General features: G+C 49.6%; 1 protein-coding gene across 6 annotated transcripts in view; it reads left to right on the top strand.

Annotated features, from left to right (window-relative positions):
- LOC144601308 (A-type potassium channel modulatory protein KCNIP2) overlaps window positions 1-19371 on the top strand; it is a 191960-nt gene that overhangs the window by 154277 nt on the left and 18312 nt on the right. For 4 of the 6 annotated variants that reach the window (XM_078413346.1, XM_078413347.1, XM_078413344.1 and 1 more), the window contains exons 2-3: window positions 16927-17051; window positions 19106-19175. In XM_078413346.1, coding sequence (XP_078269472.1) covers window positions 16927-17051; window positions 19106-19175 — 195 coding nt within the window. Of the gene's footprint in view, window positions 1-11022; window positions 11119-16926; window positions 17052-19105; window positions 19176-19371 lie in introns of all 6 variants that reach the window. The other 2 variants (XM_078413343.1, XM_078413341.1) reach the window with 1 other exon arrangement.

Here is a 19371-nt window from a genome sequence, read left to right as displayed (position 1 = left end):
TGTGTGTGTGTGTGTGTGTGTGTGTGTGTGTGTGCATGTGTGTGAGTGTGTAGCCCGGTGGGGGGGGGGGGGGGGGGGGCAGTGATGGGTGAGAAGGCAGGGTCAGGGAGTTTGCAGGTAAAATGCTTGAAGCCGAGACCACGCATCTGCCTGGACATCGTTATAGCAACCACTCGGGAATATGGTGAATAATCTGTCTCTTTAACCGCACCCCCACTCCCATTTGTCTCGATTCGCTAAATGCTTACGGTTTAGATTTATTATTGTCATGTATACCGAGGTACAGTGAAAAGCTTTGTTTTGCCTGCTCTCCAAACAGATCAGACGTACGATACATAAACACAAACAAGGCAAACTCATGTACAACAGGTAGAGCAAAGGGGAAGCTACACAGTGCAGATTATGGTTCTCAGCATCGTAGCGCACCAGTTCCAGAGACAAAAAGTCCAATGCCCGCAATGGTAATGGAGGGTCATCAACTCGGTGAAAGACGCTCTTTGGTCTGCCCGAGCTTTGTTGACCTCCCAGCGGAGCGAGCTGTCCGTTGGGGGAATGTTGCCGACTGGCCCGCTGCAGACTGCAGGAGTACGTGCTGAGGGACGCACTGAAGCTTGGTGCAGCCAACGCCAAGGCTCTGTGGGGGAGGACCACAGTCTAGGGTCCTTCCGCTGCTGGACATGGGGGGCAGGGTGTGGTGGAGAGAGACGCCCCTCCAAATAAGGGATTCTGTGTAAAATTGGAAATGAATATCTGCATTGAATGTGTAACCTCCGGAAATGTCGGATGGAGTTGTTGAAAAGAAGATGTTTTGTAAATATTTATTACTTGAATAAAGTATTTTTTGATATATATTTTTTAAAAAGGGGTAGAGGTGAATCCTGCAGTACCCGAGCTTATGGAAGGACAGTTCCAAAGACCGTTGCAAAGATATCGGCCTCTGTAAATTGCCCCAAGTGTGCACGGGGTGGATGAGAAAGTGGGATAACTAGTGTGAACAAGTCTGAACATCAGTCTGAAGAATGGTCGCGACCTGAAACGTCACCCATTCCTTCTCTCCAGAGATGCTGCCTGGCCCGCTGAGTTACTCCAGCATTTTGTGCTACCTAGTGTGAACAAGTGATCGATGGTCAGCACAGACTCAGGCGGCCGAAGGGCCTGTTCCCACGCTGTATCTCGAAACACTAAATTCTATTACACGGTGTCTTTTACCCAGAGTTAGGGAATCAATAACCAGAGCACATAGGTTTAAGGTGAGAGGTGAAAGATTTAATAGGAACCTGAGGGGCAGTTCTTTTCACACAATGGATGATAGGTATTTGGAACGAGCTGCCAGAGGAGGTAGTGGAGGCAGGTACTATAAACAGTATTTGAAAGACACTTGGAGAGGTATATGGATTGGAAAGTGTTAGAGGGAGATGGGCCAAACACTGGCAGGTGGGACTAGCATTGATGGGGCTTCTTGGTCAAGTTGGGCTGAAGGGCCTGCTTCCCTGCTGTTCAACTCTATGACTTTGTATTGTACTCAAGATTTCAGGATCTGCAGTCTATTATGTCTCTGTGCTTTAACTTGCCTTGATTGACTACACTCGCTGACAGCCGAGGCGGGGGGAGGGGGGTGGACAATGAAAGGACATTGTTACCTGCAGCCCTGACACAAGTAATTGATAAAGTCTCATGGCATCGGGTCAGGTAGGGTCAAAGAAACTCCAATATATATAACATAGTGCTGGAGCAACTCAGCGGGTCAGACAGCATCTGTGGAGAGAATGGGCAGACAACGCTTCGGGTCAGGAATGAGCGAGTGGGAGGGGGGGTGGGGGGTGGGGAGGTCCAGAAACGGGAGGTGGGGGCAGGACAAAGCTGGCCAAGAGATAGGATGGGGGGTTTTCCTGCTGAGTTCCTCCAAGGCTGTCCTCAGGATTGCAGCACTACTGCCTCACAGCGCCAGAGACCCGGGTTCGATCCTGACCTCGGGTGCTGTCGGTGTGTGGAGTTTGCGCGCTCTCCCTGTGACCGCGTGGGTTTGCTCCGGGAGCTCCGGTTTTCCTCCCACATCCCAAAAGGCGTGCGTGTTTTTGTAGGTTAATCGGCCCTCTGTAAACTTCCCCCTCGCGTGGAGGGAGTGGGTGCGAAAGTGGGATGACGTGGAACTAGTGTGTACGAGTGGCCGATGGCCGATGTGGGCTCGGTGGGCCGAAGGGCCTGTTTCCGTGCTGTATCACTTAAAATAAAATGAAACCAGTCAGAGTCGTCGCTGAGCCTCAGCAAACACTCACAGGAAATGGGGACAAGCACCACAAAATTGAACTGAATTTAAAAGCGCTCTATAAGCCTGGACAGTGACCACCTTTGCCAGAGTTCCCGTGACTGCATGCGACTGGGTCGAGCTTAAGGAAATGTTTTGCATGAAATGCTTATATTGAAAAGTCTCGCTGTAAAGTGCCCAGTGTACGTCAGTCCCTGCGTCAGTCTGTGTCCATTCTTCACCCCCTCTGGTCAACAGTGAAGGAGGATAGATGAGTCATCCAGGTGAGTCCCACCTTCTCCCTACATGTTCAGTTTTCCCCACATTCTCTCTCGCTCCCCTTTTCCCGTCCCTTGCTCACTCTATCCTTTATTTCTCCGACCGTACGTGTCAATTATACTGTACAGTTCTCGTCCACCATCTCTTTCCACATTTTGCACTCTTTCAATCAGCGTCCATCTTTTCTGCCCTCTCTCCCGAACTTAAATTTGTTGCTGTTCCCACTATCCCCAAGCCTTATGCCTCTGTTTGATCTCCACTTCTCTCTTCCCTGCCTGCCCAGCAGGGCGGCACATTGGCGCAGCGGGTGGTGCTGCTGCCTCACAGCGCCAGAGACCCGGGTACGATCCCGATCTCGGGTGCTGTCTGTGCATGTGTGGAGTTTGCACGTTCACCCTGTGGGTTTCATCCGGGTACTCCGGTTTCCTCCCACATCCCAAAGACGTGCGATGTTTGTGACGTGCGGTTAGGCTAATTGGTCCTCTGTAAAATGTCCCCCAGTGTGTCGGGAATGGGTGAGAAAGTGGGACAACATAGAACTAGTGTGAACGGGTGATCGATGGCCAGCGTAGTCTCGGTGGGCCGAAGGGCCTGTTTCCAGACTATCCCTAATCTAATGTCAACTAAATTCTCACCAAAAGACACAAAGTGCTGGAGTAAGTCAGCGGCTCAGGCAGCACCCCTAGAGAATATGGCCAGGTAACATTTCAGTTCGGGACCCTTCTTCAGTAAACCAGCATCTGGGGTTCCTTGTTTCCATTAACTAAACTATCTCTGGCTTCCACCACTCAGCAATACACGAAGTGAAAAGTTACAGTGGCCAATGAACGTGCCATCCTAGGAAGAAGACAGAGACGGGGCAGTGCAGGGATACAGTTGCTGCCTGACTACACCAGAGAACCCGCGTTCCATCCTGACTACGGGTGCTATCTGTGCGGAGTTTGCACGTTCTCCCTGTGGGGTTTCTCCGGGCGCTGCGGTTTTCTCCCACACGCCTAAGACGTACAGGTTTGTAGGTTAATTGGCTTCTGTAAAATTATAAAATGATCCCTGGTGTTAGCGTTCTGGGTGATCGTTGATCAGCGTGGACCCAATGGGTAGAGGACTCTGTTTCCGCCCTGCATCTCTAAAGTCTAAAGTTTAAAGTGTAGGATAGAACTAGTGTGAACACATGAATGTGTGATCACTGGTTGGCAGGGACTCGATGGGCCGAAGGGCCTGTTTCCACGCTGTATCTCTAAACTAAACTGAAGACACCTCACTGTGTGATGAAGACCAAGTGCTTGGAGTGGACATGAAGGGAACCTAACCAGATGTACATGGGCAGAATGGCAGAGTCAAGTGCACCATCTTTAAGCCAGCTTTTAAATTACACGTCCAATAAAATATTCATCTAAGTAGGAACTCGTGATCCACGCTATGAAGTAGCTTAATTTCATAGTTAATGCTGGCAATTTAATCAGTAATCTCGCCTGGCCTCAAGTATCATCTCAATTATAGTTGCAATCATGAAGTTGAAAGAGTAGGTAATTACCAACTCCTTTGGGGAGCTGCATCGGGCCAAGTTTATGAAAACCTATCTCTTGTCTCAGTAATATTTAATTATCTCATGTTCACCTCCCCAGACACAAGGCAAAGAATACAGGGAGAGATGTTTGTGTCCAGTTACGATCACTAAACAAGAGTGAGAGCATAGACTGATAGGTACCTCCAAAGTCAACATGATTAGGTGAGGCACAGTGGTGCAGCATGGAGTTGCTGCCTTACAGCACCAGAGACCCAGGTTCAACCCTGACTACGGGTGCTGTGTGTATAGAGTGTGCACACTCCCCCCCCCCCCGACTGCGTGGGTTTTCTCCGGGTGCTCCGGTTTCCTCTCACACTCCAAAGACTTGCAGGTTTGTAGATTAATTGGTTTCAGTAAAATTGTAAATTGTCCCTAGTGTGAAGGATAGTGCTACTGTACGGGGTGAAGGCTGGTTGGAGCGGACTTGGTGGGCCAAAGGGCCTGTTTCCGACCCGTACCTCTAAAGTCTAAAGGTCATCTGCGTGAAGAACAGCCGATGATGGAATCTTGAGCAAAAGACAAAATGCTGGAGGAACTCAGCAGGTCAGGCAGCATCTGTGGAGGGAACGGACAGGCGACGGAACCCTCCTTCAGTCTGGTGGAGGGAGGATCCTGACCCGAAATGTCCATCCATGGACGCTGCCTGACCTGCTGAGTTCCTCCAGCATTTTGTCTTTAGCGTAGGATAATCTGCAGGAAGGTGAACAAAACCAATAGCCAAATCTCTCTCACTGGTGGCCACAGAGGAATTTCTACCCCCGAATAATATCGCGAGCAAAACTGGTATCTTCATAGTATTAATAACAAGGACCTGATATCAGTCGGAAGAAAGGTCTCGGTCCAAAACCTCACCCATTCCTTCTCTCCAGAGATGCTGCCTGACCCGCTGAGTTACTCCAGTATTTTGTCTCTACCTTGGATTTAAAACAGCATCTGCAGGGAAAAAAATTCCAACACATCTTGCCTCTCCACTGCAAATTCCCCTCAAGGTATCTCTACTTTGAAGAAGTTCTCCTCTCTTCGACGAGAGTTTAGCAACTTCCTCTCTCACTGCTCCCCCTCTGTGATTCCTCTTGCCCTCCAACTCTAACATTGACTTCTCTAACTTCAGATAGTTCCTGCTTTCCCTCTCTATCTCCTCCCCCTTCCCAGTTCTCCCACTAGTCTTCCTGTCTCCTACTACATCCTATCTTTGTCCCGCCCCCTCCCCTGATATCAGTCTGAAGAAGGGTCTCGTCCTGAAACACCACCCATTCCTTCTCTCCAGAGATGCTGCTTGACCCGCTGAGTTACTCCAGCATTTTGTCTCTACCAAGGAACTGCAGATGCTGGTTTATGTCAAAGATAGACACAAAGTGCTGGAGTAGCTCAGCGGGTCAGGCAGTATCTCTGGATGGGTGACACTTCTTTCCTCGTCCTGACCTGAAAAGTCACCTATCCATGTTCTCCAGGGATGCTGCCTGACTCGCTGAGTTACTCCAGCACTTTGTGTCTAGCTTCATATGATAAGGTGGTTTGAAAGTTGGTGCTGGAATGTCGAAGAACACACAGCATACAAAGCAGAAGGTCTTAGGTCCCTTGAACTCTCTCAGTCCTACTCTGAGACTGATTCTGACGCTGAAGGAGACCAGTGGTGAAGGTGTGGAATTCTCTGCCTCAGAAGGCAGTGGAGGCCAGTTCGTTGGATGCTTTCAAGAGAGAGCTGGATAGAGCTCTTAAGGATAGCGGAGTGAGGGGGTATGGGGAGAAGGCAGGAACGGGGTACTGATTGAGAGTGATCAGCCATGATCGCATTGAATGGCGGTGCTGGCTCGAAGGGCTGAATGGCCTACTCCTGCACCTATTGTCTATTGTCTATTGTCTATTGTCATTCGGCCCAAGTCAGTGCTAGAAGCTGGTCAGCTCCTCTTGGCCTTATCATGAAGTGTTTAGAGTTTACTTTCCTTCTGGCCACTAGGCATAGGGTGCGATAGGGGAACAATCCTCCGTTAAGGGTCTGAAAAAGGGTTCTGACCCGAAACATCACCTAATCCTTACCTCCAGAGATGCTGCCTGACCCACTAAGTTACTCCAGCACTTTGTGTCTCTGTTAAAACCTTTGCTCCCCTATAACCACCGAGTCCAATACAGCCTCTTCATCCTTCCCATCCTTCTCCGAATCCCGCTGATATCATAGGACATAAAACAACACAGCACAGAAACAGGTCCTTCGGCCCACAATGTCTGTGCTGAACTTGATGCCAAGACCAACTCTTATCTAACTACAAATAATCCACATCCCTCTACTCCCTGCCTATCCAAAAGTCTCTTAAATGCCACTATCGTTTCTGCCTCCACCACCATCCTTAGCAGTGCCTTCCAGGCACCCACCAACCTCTTTGTAAAAAAAAACGTCCCGCACATCTCCTTTAAACTTTTTCCCTCTCGCCTTAATGATTGGAGGCCATAGAGTGTGGAAACAGGTCCAATCGCCCAATTTGCCCATGCTGACCAATACAGTATATCCTATCTAGACTCGTCCCACCTGCCTGCATTTGGCCCATATCCCTCGAAACCCATCCTATCCATGTACCTGTCTAATTGTTTCGTAAACATTGTGATAGCCGCTCTCTCGACTTCCTCCTCTGACAGCTTGTAGCGTGCACCCACCCCCCTTTGTGTGAAAAATTTACCCCTCAGGTTCCTATTAAATCTTTTCCCCTTCAGCTTAAACCTGTGCCCTCTGGTTCTCGAATTCCCCTACTCTGGGCAAGAGACTGTGCGTTTACCCGATCTATTCCTCTCATGATTTTGAACACCTCTATAAGATCTTGGGAGTAGTAATGAAGCCTGCTTTTTGATTGGCCTTGGAGAATAGAAACATAGAAACATAGAAAATGGGTGCAGGAGTAGGCCATTCGGCCCTTCGAGCCTGCACCGCCATTCAATATGATCATGGGTGATCATCCAACTCAGTATCCCGTACCTGCCTTCTCTCCATACCCCCTGATCCCTTTAGCCACAAGGGCCACATCTAACTCCCTCTTAAATATAACCAATAAACAGGCCTCAACTACCTTCTGTGGCAGAGAATTCCACAGACTCACCACTCTCTGTGTGAAAAAAAACGTTCTCATCTCGGTCCTAAAAGACTTCCCCCTTATCCTTAAACTGTGACCCCTTGTTCTGGACTTCCCCAACATCGGGAACAATCTTCCTGCATCTAGCCTGTCCAACCCCTTAAGAATTTTGTATGTTTCTATAAGATCCCCCCTCAATCTTCTAAATTCCAGCGAGTACAAGCCGAGTCTATCCAGTCTTTCTTCATATGAAAGTCCTGCCATCCCAGGAATCAATCTGGTGAACCAGATGATGTCACGAGGATGGGCAGCCAATGAGTGTGGAGTGGGGGGAGGGGGGGGGGGGGGCTTGGTGGGAGATGGCCTTGTGATAAACTCCCTAGGCAACCTATCCAACCCAAGATGGCAGCCCTTGAGATTAACTCAGGGTAGGAAGCAAGTGCTCCTGATCCCTCAGGCTCTGCTGAACCAAAGTCCTCCTGTTTGCTTTCTCTTTCATCTCTCAGCTTCATGTTTCTTGTTGACTCAGACTTTCTCTCTGCATGCCCTCCTTGGCCACCAACAGAGTGCTTGCTTGGGTTCTGCATGATCGGGGAACAGGCCAAAGAATAACAAGAAAGTTATCACAGCTTGTCAGTGAAGTACTTATTTTCAGCTGCATGCCTTTGCCTGCTTTGTTCCTGCAGGGCTACCAATGAAGTGTGTGTTCCTGCCAGTCTCTCAGGGTGTATCTTTGAGAGGGATTCTGTAATCGATGCTCCAGTACTGGACACTTGTGCACCAATATCTAGCTAGTGTCAAATATTTTTCTTTGCCCTGTGTCCCTTCTCACTCACACCAGCTTGTCCCCTTTGTTACCCCACCCAGCCCCACTGTAGGTGGACGGTTAACCCTTCAGTTCCACACCTTTCCAGCAAGGGGTGCCAATGAGCAACATCAACCATCTCCACCCTGACTGGTACCATTTAGTGCCAGCTTAGACTCCAGACACCACAAACCTAAATGACAATTCCTTCTCCCCCCCCCCGTTTTTGAAATGGGCAGGAGGTGACGGATTCTATCCCTCCCATGGTTGAATGGTTTCAGCGACACTGGTTATCTCCGCTGTCACCTGAAGAATGGCGGCACAGTGGCACAGCAGTAGAGTTGCGCCAGAGGCCCTGGTTCGATCCTGCCTACGGGTGCAGTCTGTACAGAGTTCGTACGTTCTCCCTGTGATTGCGTGGGTTTTCACCTGGGTTTTCACGTGGGTTTCCTCCCACACTCTAAAAACGTACAGGTTTGTAGGTTAATTGGCTTCGGTAAAATTGTAAATAGTCCGTAGTGTGTAGGACACTGCTAACGTACGAGTACATCACTGGTCGGTGGAGGACTTAGTGGGCCAAAGGGCCTTTTTCCTGCTCTGTATCTCTAAAGTCTAAATGGCTGTGAGATTGGATTATTGGACAGACTTCCACCCCATCACCCCTTCCCAAGCCCCCAGCAAGGCCTTGAACAGGGAAGGAAAGGGAATAAGATGGGGAAAGAGTTATGGAGACAAAGGTAGACTGGCAGAAACGCACTGAACCCATAGAGAAAGGGGGTGGGAGTTTCATTCTTTGAAGACAACTTGTGCTGGGTGTTCCTTTCAGTGTTGGGTTCAAGAGTCTGCTGGCTTTCAAATTCTCCGGGTACTCTACACCTTATAACGGAGTGTGATGGAGCTTGTTTCACTTGTTCCAATGACGGTGGCATCTGCAGCGCTCAGTGCCAGCCGGAACAATCCACCCATCAGTCATAGAGTCATGCAGCACAGAAACGGGCCCTTCGGCCCAACTCATCCATGCCGACCAAGACGCCTCATCAACGTTAGTTCCAAATGCCCACGTTTGTCGCATATCCCTCCAAACCTTTAATATCCATGTGCCTGTCCAAATACCTTTAAAATGTTGCTCGACTACCTTCTTCAACTATCTGGCAGCTCGTTCCATCTACCCACCACTTTTGAGTGAATTAGTTTCCCCTCAGGTTCCTATTAAATCTTTCCCCTCTCACCTTGAACCTATGTCCTCTGGTTCTTGATTCCTCGACCCCGGGTAAAAGATTATGTGCATTCACCCTGTTTATTCCTCTCATGATTTTATACACTTCTATAAGATCACCCCTCAGCCTCTTGCACTCCAAAGAATAAAGTCCTAGCCTGTTCACCTCTTCCCACAGCCCAGCCCCCCTGAGTCCTGGCAACATCCTCGTAAACCTTCTCTGCATCCTTTCCAGCTTAATGACACCTATCTCCCTCTATCTCATCTGGAATTGTTGAGCAAATGTCCGAGGCACCTCTATGGCCTTTGTTAAGACGAACATACATGTGCGTTGCACCCCCACCCTCTAGGTTCCCAATGAAGATGAAAAGCAACTTGAAACAACTAGGGTAAGATGAACCTGTCCTCTGATCCACCGCGTGTAATTTGCCACTCCTGCTATTCAGTTAGCCAAGGTGGTTCACAACCCATGTCTGGATTTTCCCAGTCAGGGTAGCAGCCTTGAAGAGGAGGTCATTCTCTCGTTCTTGCGCATTCTCTCCAGAACAAGGAATGGTGATTGGCAATACCCCAGAGCTAACACTGGCATCGATAAACAATGACGAGTTGCAACATCCAGAAGGCTTGCAAGTGTTGCAGCTCGCAGAGTTGCTGCCTCACAGCGCCAGAGACACGGGTTCGATCCTGACCTCGGGTGCTGTCTGTACAGAGTTTGTACGTTCTACCTGTGACCGCATTGGTTTTCCTCCCACACTCCAAAGACGTACAGGTTTGTAGGTTAATTTGGCTTCTGTAAATTATAAATTGTCCCTAGTGTGTAAGATAGTGTTAGTGTACGGAGATCACTTTTCAGCACAGACTCAGTGGGCCGAAGGGCCAGTTTCCACGCTGTACCGCAGGCAATGATGGTCCCGTTTTATACTGCCACCATAGAGTCTGTTCTCACCTTCTCCATCATGGTCTGGTTTGGCTCAGCCACCAAGCACGACATCCGGAGGCTGCAGCGCATCGCTCGATCAGCCGAGAAGGTTGTTGGCTGCAACCTTCCCCCTATTGAGGAACTGTACACTGCAAGGGCCAGGAAGCGAGTGGGCAAGATCATCGCTGACCCCTCTCACCCCGGCCACAAGCTCTGAAGCACTTCCCTCTGGAAGGCGACTCCGGACTGTCAAATCCGCCACAACCAGACATAAAAACAGCTTTTTGCCATGAGTAGTAGCCAAAAGTGTGTAGCCTCCTTTTGCTCTGGTATTTTATTTCCTTCTTCGCATGTTTAAATTATAATGTTTTATTTTTAATTGTCTACTGTATGTCGTGTTGTTACCTGCGAGCAAAGCACCAAGGCAAATTCCTTGTATGTATACATTCTTGGCTAATAACATTTATTCAATTCAATTCAATCTCTGAATGAAAAAGCTAAACCAGATTTGATCCTGACCTCGTCTGTACAGAGTTTGCACATTCCTCCTGTGACCACATGGGGTTTCTCCGGGTGCTCCGGTTTCCTTCCAGGTCCCAAAGATGTGCAGGTTTGTAGGTTAATCGGCCCTCTGCAAATTGCCCGTAATGTGTAGGGAGTGGATGAGAAAGTGGGATCATGGAAATAGCGTGAACAGGTGACCGATGGTCGGCGTGGACTCAGTGGTAAATGCTGTATCTTTCAATCAATCAATTAATTAGTCCCATTGCTTAACCTTCTAACATGCTTTACTCCGTTATAAATTCCCAGGATGTTTTAAAAGCCAGTGGACATATTACCCTAAAAAATCTGAGTTATCTTTAAGAAGATATATCGGGGGTTTTCTTTCTTATTTGGTTAATTGCCTTGTCATTTTTTTTGGTGATTTTCAGGCAACCAGCCACGACATAGCACAAAAGCTTTAAAGCAGCGCTTCCTGAAAATCTTACCGTGCTGTCGGCCTAAACTGGTCCCCTCCCTCAGTGAACGCAAGTGAAACTTCTACCTCTGTAAAATGACCGTAACCGTACATTGCTTTTTATCTCTCTCGGAACTTGCTCACTGTCCCAGACACGCACTGGGCGTCCAGTAGTATCTGCGGACTGGTGGGACTGCAGCAGCTGGAGTTTGAGGAATGTTTAACGGCTCTGGACCTTGCACTCGCTGGAGTTTGAAAAGGACGAGGAAGGGGGACCTGATTGAAACTGATCGGATAGTGAAAGGCCTGGATAGAGTGGATGTGGGGAGGATGTTTCCACCCGTGAGAGAGTCTCGCTCCAGAGGGCGCAGCCTCAGAATAAAAGGACGTACCTTTGGAATGGAGATGAGGAGGAATGTCTTTAGTCAGAGGGTGGTGAACCTGTGGAATTCAGTGCCACAGACGGCTGCGGAGGTCAAGTCAATGGGTGTTTTAAGGCGGAGATTGACAGGTTCTTGATTGGTAAGGGTGTCAAAAGGTACAGGGAGAAGGCAGGAGCATGGGGTTGAGTGGGGAAAGATAGATCAGCCATGATTGAATGGCGGAGTAGACTTGGTGGGCCGAATGGGACTTATGGAGTCACTCAAATATTTCATTGTGGGACCGTGGAGAAGTGAAACCTTGGAAGGTGGAGCGGGAAACTTCTGGGCACAAAGTGCTGGTGTAACTCAGCCGGTCAGGCAGCATCTGTGGAGAACATGGATAGGAGCCGGTCTGGGTCGGGAAGCTTCTTCAGACTGAAGAAGGGTCCCGACACGAAACGTCGCCTATCCACGTTCTCCAGAGTGTCAGTAGACGTTACCTGGGTCAGATAACGGGAAACCGCTTACAGAGGCCATTCATTTCCTGTGTCCATTCTTGCTGCCATCTTGATTCTAGCCTGGGTTCCAGAGGAGGCAGTATCACCACAGTGATATGGTGCACTCTCCGTTATATGGACCCATAGCAGATGGCTACAGGCATCTAATCATGGTGCTTAGGTCTCAGTGGTTCAATGGTGCTTTATTGTCACGTGTGGACTGCCCAGTGAAATTCTTTTTACATAAGTCACATTTTTACATTGGCTCCATTTACAAAAGTCCAAAGCCTGGTCCACGTGCTCGATGCATTGCGCTCGACACGGTGGCGCAGCGGGAAGTGCCGCTGCCTCACTGCGCCAGAGACCAGGTTCGATCCTGACCTCGGGTGCTGTCTGTGTGCGGAGTTCTTCCTGTGGCCGCTCAGGTTGGTTTCCTCCAGGTGCGCCGGTTTTCTCCCACATCCCAAAGACGTGGGGGTTTGTGGGTTAAGTGGCCCTCTGTAAATTAAACACTCCTAGTGTGCAGGAGGTACTGTGTGAATGGATGATCGATGGCCAGCATGGACTCGGTGGGCCGAAGGGCCTGTTTCCACACTGTATCTCCAACACTGGGGACAGTAGTGATGACATCGGGAAAGATTCATGAAAATTTGCTGACATGAAACAAACTTGTTTTCCTTTCTCTGTGGATGTTTTGTGACCTTATTCCAGCATATCTTGTCCTACTTTCAGTTTTCCAGCGTCGCCAGTATTTTAAACATTAGGTGTTTGAGATACAATAGCATTGTGTCTGCCTAATTGGATCCTTGTGATAAAAATTAAAATGTTGGAAATGCTCAGCAGGTCAGGCAGCGGCTCTGGAGGGAGGAGCAGAGAGTTCAATACATGCTCTGCTTTGACGTTGTGTAGGCCAAGTCGTGTACAGAAGCTTGAAAGCTTGAAAGCGCGCACCATCAGACTCGGGAACAACTTCTTCCCCTCCATTATTCGGCTTCTGTACGGTCCTTCCATAAGCTAGGGTACTGTCCGATTCACCTCTACCCCATTGCGGACAATGGTCTTTGTCTCCGGAACTGATGCTCTCCAATGTTGAGAACTATATTATGCACTCTCTATCTTCCCCTTTGCTCTAACTATTGTACTTGAGTTTGACTTGATTGTATCGATGCATAGTATTATCTGGTCTGTTTTCAATAGCATGCTTTTCGCTGTACAATAATAAACATGGACCTAAAATGAGTCCCCCAGGGTCACATGCACCCATTCCCCCGGGTCTGAGATATCTCTGCCATGGGTAAAGTTTCTTTCTATCAACCCTAGCACCTAGCGATGCCTCTCATCATTGTCGATATCTCTACCAGTTCTTCCAAGCCACCTCTGCTCCAAGGTAAACGAACCCGATCTATCCATTCTGTCCTCGAGAGCGGAGTCTTTTACATCCCAGCCAATGTCCTGGTAAATCTCCTCTGCACCCTCTCCTGTGCAACCACATCCTCTCATAGAGTCACACTGCATGGAAACAGGCCCTTCGGCCCAACCTACCCATACCGGCCAATACACTCCATCTACCTTAGTCCCACCTGCATGCGTTTGGCCCATATCACTAAACCTATCCTATCCATGTACCTGTCTAAACTCTGTGATAGCACCTGCCTCAACTACCTCCTCCGGCAGCTCGTTCTATACGCCGACCACTCTTTGTGTAAAAAAAGTTACCCCTCGGGTTCCTATTAAATCTTTACCCACCTCACCTTAAACCTGTGTCCTCAGGTTCTCGATGACTCAGCGTGGTTACCCAATCTATCCCTCTCATGATCTTGTACACTTCTATAAGATCACCCCTTATCCTCCTGCCCTCCAAGGAATAGTCCTAGCCTGCTCAACCTCTGCCTATAGCTGAGGCCCTCAAGTCCTGGCAACATAAGATCATGTGATAGGAGTAGAATTAGGCCATTCGGCCCATCAAGTCTACTCTACAATTCAATCATGGCTGATCTATCTCTCCAAACCCCAATCTCCTGCCTTCTCCCCAAAACCTAGACACCCATACTAATCAAGAATCTATCTATCTCTGCCTTAAGTATATCCACTGACTTTTCCCCCACGGCCTTCTGTGGCAAAGAATTCCACAGATTCACCACCCTCTGACTAAAGAAATTCCTTTAATTCTGAGGCTAGGACCTCTAGCCCTAGGGAACATCCTCACCACATCCACTCTATCCAAGCCTTTCATTATTCTGTACGTTTCAATGAGGTTCCCCCCCCTCATTCTTCTAAACTCCAGCGAATATAGGCCCAGTGCCGTCAAACGCTCCACATAACATCCTCATAAAGCTTCTTTGCATCCTTTCCAGCTTGACCACGTCTTTACTATGACATGGTGGCCAAAACTGAACACAATAGTAAATACTTCTAATACTCACAATCCCCTCTCGCAAGGGGGGAGGCTGCCAGAGCTGGGCTGATTTCCCTGGTTGCAGAGACCCTGAATGGGAGATGTGACACTGGGTTATTAACAGAGGAGGCCAGAGGAAACTGGTGGCCAAGTGGCCAAGGACCAAGAGGAACAGATTTAAGGATATTGGAGAAAAGACCAGAGGTAGATGCTGAAGTTCTTGGTGCAAGATTTAAGTGTGTATTTACCAAGTGCACCTGGGATAACCCAATGTACCATTGAAAAGAGGATGGGGAGGAATTTCTTTAGCCAGAGGATAGCGGCACGGTACGGTACGGTAGTGCAGCGGTAGAGTTGCTGCTTTACAGCGAATGCAGCGCCGGAGACTCAGGTTCGATCCTGACTACGGGTGCTGCACTGTAAGGAGTTTGTACGTTCTCTCCGTGACCTGCGTGGGTTTTCTCCGAGATCTTCGGTTTCCTCCCACACTCCAAAGACGTACAGGTATGTAGGTTAATTGGCTGGGTAAATGTAAAAATTGTCCCTAGTGGGTGTAGGATAGTGTTAATGTACGGGGATCGCTGGGCGGCACGGACTTGGTGGGCCGAAAAGGCCTGTTTCCGGCTGTATATATATGATATGATATGATAGTGAATCTGTGGAACTCGTTGTCACAGATGGTTGTGCAGCCTAAGTCAATGGGTATTTTTAAAGCGGAGATTGACAAGTTCTTGATTAGTAAGGGTGTCAAAGGTTATGGGTAGGAGACAGGAGAATAGGGTTGAGAGGGAAAGTTGGACTTGCCATGACTCTAGACTCGATGGGCCGAATGGCCTAATTCTGCCCCTATGTCTTATGAACAATGAAATCCTTGCTTGGTGCAGCTTTAAGGCATCGTTAGACGCAACGAGAACAAACCTGAGTTTAATGAGGCAATTTGTGAGTGTGCTTACAGTGGGTCATTGTGCTCTGGAATGAAGTGCTGGAAAAGGCGATGGAGGAAGATTCAATGGGAACCTTCTGAGGGGAATTGGTGGGGAGAGATGTACGGGGCTCTGGAACACAGCAGGGGTAGGGATTTCACCAATAGCTCCTTCAAACGGCAAGGTTCAGGGGCAAAAGCTAAATAGCTTCCTGTGCTGCCATAAGTGGGCGGCACGGTGGCGCAGCGGTAAAGCTGGTACCTTATAGCGCCAGACACCCAGGATTGATCCCGATTACGGGTGCTGTCTCTACGCAGTTTGTACCTTCTCCCTGTGACCACGTGGGTTTTCTCCGGGGTCTCCGGTTTCCCCCCATTCCAAAGACGTGCAGGTTTGTAGGTTAATTGGCTTCGGTAAAAATTGTAAATTGTCGCTAGTGTGTGTAGGATAGAGCTAGTGTACGGGGTGATCGCTGGTCGGCACAGACCCGGAGGGCCGAAGGGCCTGTTTCCGCCCTGTATCTCTAAAGTCTAAAGAATTGTGCTTTACAGCAAATGAGAGTGCTGATGGGGTGGGGATATGGTGGGGAGTGGTTCCAGTCAGCCTAGAGTGACCCAATGGCACAGCTGGTAGAGCCTTAGCCTCACAGCGCCACAGACCCGTGTTCGATCCTGACGTCTGGTGCCCTCTGTCTGTGTGTGGAGTTTGCACATTCTCCCCATGACCGCGTGGGTGCTCCAGTTTCCTCCCATGTCCCAAAGCGTGCGGTTTTGATGGTTAATTGGCCCTCTTTAATTCGGCCCGCGGGTGAAAGTGGGATAAGTAGAACTGGTGCGAATAGGTGATCGACAGTCGGCGTGGACTCAGTGGGCCGAGTGGTCTGTTTCCACGCTGTGTTTGTCGATCAATCAAAATCTAACTCCCTGAAATGACACCGCTTTTGTATTGATCATTTATTGGTCATTAATTTTGTACAATGATATGTTTGTGGGATGGGAGGAGAGTTGTGGATGTGTGGGTGTATTGGGTCATAATGGTGAATACCCCTTCCTTTTCCATCTATTCCTTTCCCCTCCATTCCCTCCCTTTCCTCCCTCCCTTCCCTCCCTCCCTCCCTCCCTCCCTCCCTCCCTCCCTCCCTCCCTCCCTCCCTCCCTCCCTCCCTCCCTCCCTCCCTCCCTCCCTCCCTCCCTCCCTCCCTCCCTCCCTCCCTCCCTCCCTCCCTCCCTCCCTCCCTCCCTCCCTCCCTCCCTCCCTCCCTCCCTCCCTCCCTCCCTCCCTCCCTCCCTCCCTCCCCCCCTTCCTCCCCCCCTCCCTCCCTTCCTCCTCCCCCCTTCCTCCCCCCTTCCTCCCCCCCTCCCCCCCTTCCTCCTCCCCCCTCCTCCCCTCCTCCTCCTCCCCTTCCTCCCCCCCTTCCTCCCCCTTCCTCCCCCTTCCTTCCTCCTCCCCTTCCTCCCTCCCTTATTTTTCCCTTGACTTCCTCCCCCCTTCCTCCCCCCCCTTCCTCCCCCCCCTTCCTCCCCCCCTTCCTCCCCCCCTTCCTCCCCCCTTCCTCCCTCCCTTATTTTTCCCTTGACTTCCCACCCTTCCTCCTCCCCCCTTCCTCCCTCCACCATCGGCACACTTCACCAGTGGACGCGGTGGGCACTCCATGGTGGACCCTCTAACTCTAACTCCTTTGTCTCTCTCCCCCCCCGGCAGACAGCATCGAGGATGAGTTGGAACCGTCCACCGTGTGCCACCGGCCAGAAGGACTGGAGCAACTCCAAGGTCAGACAAAGTTCACCAAGAAGGAGCTCCAGGTCCTCTACCGAGGTTTCAAATCCGTAAGTAGTCAGCCGGACGTGAACGCAGAGGAGGGTCAACAGCGTTGAGTTGTCAATGAGGTTCCTACTTGCAGCAGCAAAACAGTCCTCACAGGCCTGAAAACACAGTGGACTTTAGAGAGACAGCGCAGAAACAGGCCCTTCGGCCCACCGAGTCTGCAACGACCAGCGATCCCACCCCCTCCCCACATATACTGGCACTCCCCGACACATTCGGGGCAATTTACTATTTTTACTGAAGTCAATTAATCTACAAACCTGCTCGTCTTCGGAGTGTGGGGGGAAACTGGAGCACCCGGAGAAAACGCACGCGGTCACAGGGAGAACGTGCAAACACCACAGAGATAGCACCTGTAGTCAGGATCGAACCTAGGTCTCTGGTGCTGTGAGGCAGCAACTCTACCGCTGCACCACTGAGCCAGAGGGCCAACACTAGCTCTGCCTGGGGGATGTTGCAGTAAAGTACATTTTGGTCTGTGCCCCAGCGGGAATGGTGTATCTTCCAATTATTAGTCGTTACTGGAGTACAGGTACATAGTTCGTGTCAAAGTGGCATCACAGGTGGACGGTGCGGTCATGAAGACCATCAGCACGTTGGCCTTCCTCAGTGAAAGTATTCAGTACGGAACTTGAGTGGACATGTTCTCTGTTGTACAAGACATTGGTGAGGCTGTATTTAGAGTATCGTGTCCAGTTTTGGTCACCATGTCGCAGGAAAGATATTGTTAAGCTGGAAAGAGTGCAGAGAAGATTTACGAGGATGTTGTCAGAACTCGAGGCCCTGGGCTATAGGGAGAGGTTGAGCAAGCTAGGACTCTATTCCTTGGAGTGCGGGAGGGTGAGGGGTGATCATATAGAGGTGTATGAAATCATGAGGGGAATAGATTGGGTAAACGCACAGAGTCTCTTGCCCGGAGTAGGGGATTAAGAACCAGAGGACATGGGTTTAAGGTGAGGGCGGAAAGATTTAATTGGAATCTGAGGGGTAATATTTTTACACAGAGGGTGGTGAGAATATACAACGAGCTGCTGGAGGAGACAGATGAGGCAGGTACTATCACAACGTTTAAAAAACATTTAGACAGGTCCATGGATAGGCTAGTTTTAGAGGGATATGGGGCAAACACAGGCAGGTGGGACTAGTGAGATGGGGAATGTTGGGAGCCTGGGAAAGTTGGGCCGAAGGACCTGTCCCCACGAAGTATTACGCTAAGGCTTTGAAAGTGCTGTACTCCATCTAAAGATGTGTTGCATTATTCTCTAAATAATGAGAACACGCTGGGGCAATCAATGAGTACAGGGCATGCTTTCTTAATGAATAACGCGTCTCGTGAGCCAAAGACCTGAGTCAGAAAGCCTCATTAACAAAGGGTGGGAAAAAACAGGATATAGAAACCGTGATGGAATGGTTCATGGTTCCTCAATGGAAGACCTAAACCCAGAGTTGAGATACAGACCCAGGGACATAATTACTTAGTTTAGTAACTTTTATTGATTATAAGATACTTTAGTCGAGATACTAGGGTCATGGAATCACATGGCATGGAAACATGCCCCCCAGCCCAACGCATCAATCCCGACTACAATGCCCCATCTAAGCTGGTCCATTTAGTTTAGTTTAAACAGGCCCTTCGGCCCACCGAGTCCACGCCGACCATCGATCACTCCGTACACTAGCACTATCCTACACACTAGGGACAATTCGATTGACCATGGGTGCTGCTGTCTGTGGGGAGTTTGTACATTCTCCCTGTGGGGTGGGGGGGTTTCCAGGTGCTCCGGTTTCCTCCCACATCCCAAAGACGTGCGGGTTTGTAAGTTAATTAGCTTCGGTGTATTGCTCCTAGTGTGTAGGATGCAAAACTGGGATAAGATAGAACTCGTGTAAATTGTCCCAAGTGTGTAGGATAAAGCTGGCGTACAGGGTGATCGCTGGTCGGCGTGGGCTCGGTGGCCAAAGGGCTGGTTCCCACGCTGTATCTCTAAACTAAACCAAATTTATCAGAACGGCTTGGATATCAAACGTAACGACTATATTTCCTCCTTGTTCCCAGGAGTGTCCTAGCGGTGTGGTCAATGAAGAGACGTTTAAACAAATCTACTCTCAGTTCTTCCCCCAAGGAGGTAAGTGGGAATGTGAGTGACATCAGGGGATACAGTGGTGTCCCACTACTCCACCCGCTGGCCAGGGGCACAAGTTCATAAGTTCATAAGAGATAGGAGTAGAATTAGGCAATTCGGACCATCAGGTCTACTCCGCCATTCAATCGTGGCTGATCTATGTCTCCTTCCTAACCCCATTCCCCTGCCTTCTCCCCAT

The sequence above is a fragment of the Rhinoraja longicauda genome, chromosome 16 (assembly GCF_053455715.1).
Source record: "Rhinoraja longicauda isolate Sanriku21f chromosome 16, sRhiLon1.1, whole genome shotgun sequence".
NCBI classification, from domain to species: Eukaryota; Metazoa; Chordata; class Chondrichthyes; order Rajiformes; family Arhynchobatidae; genus Rhinoraja; species Rhinoraja longicauda.
This window is presented reverse-complemented; position numbering and strand designations above follow the sequence as displayed.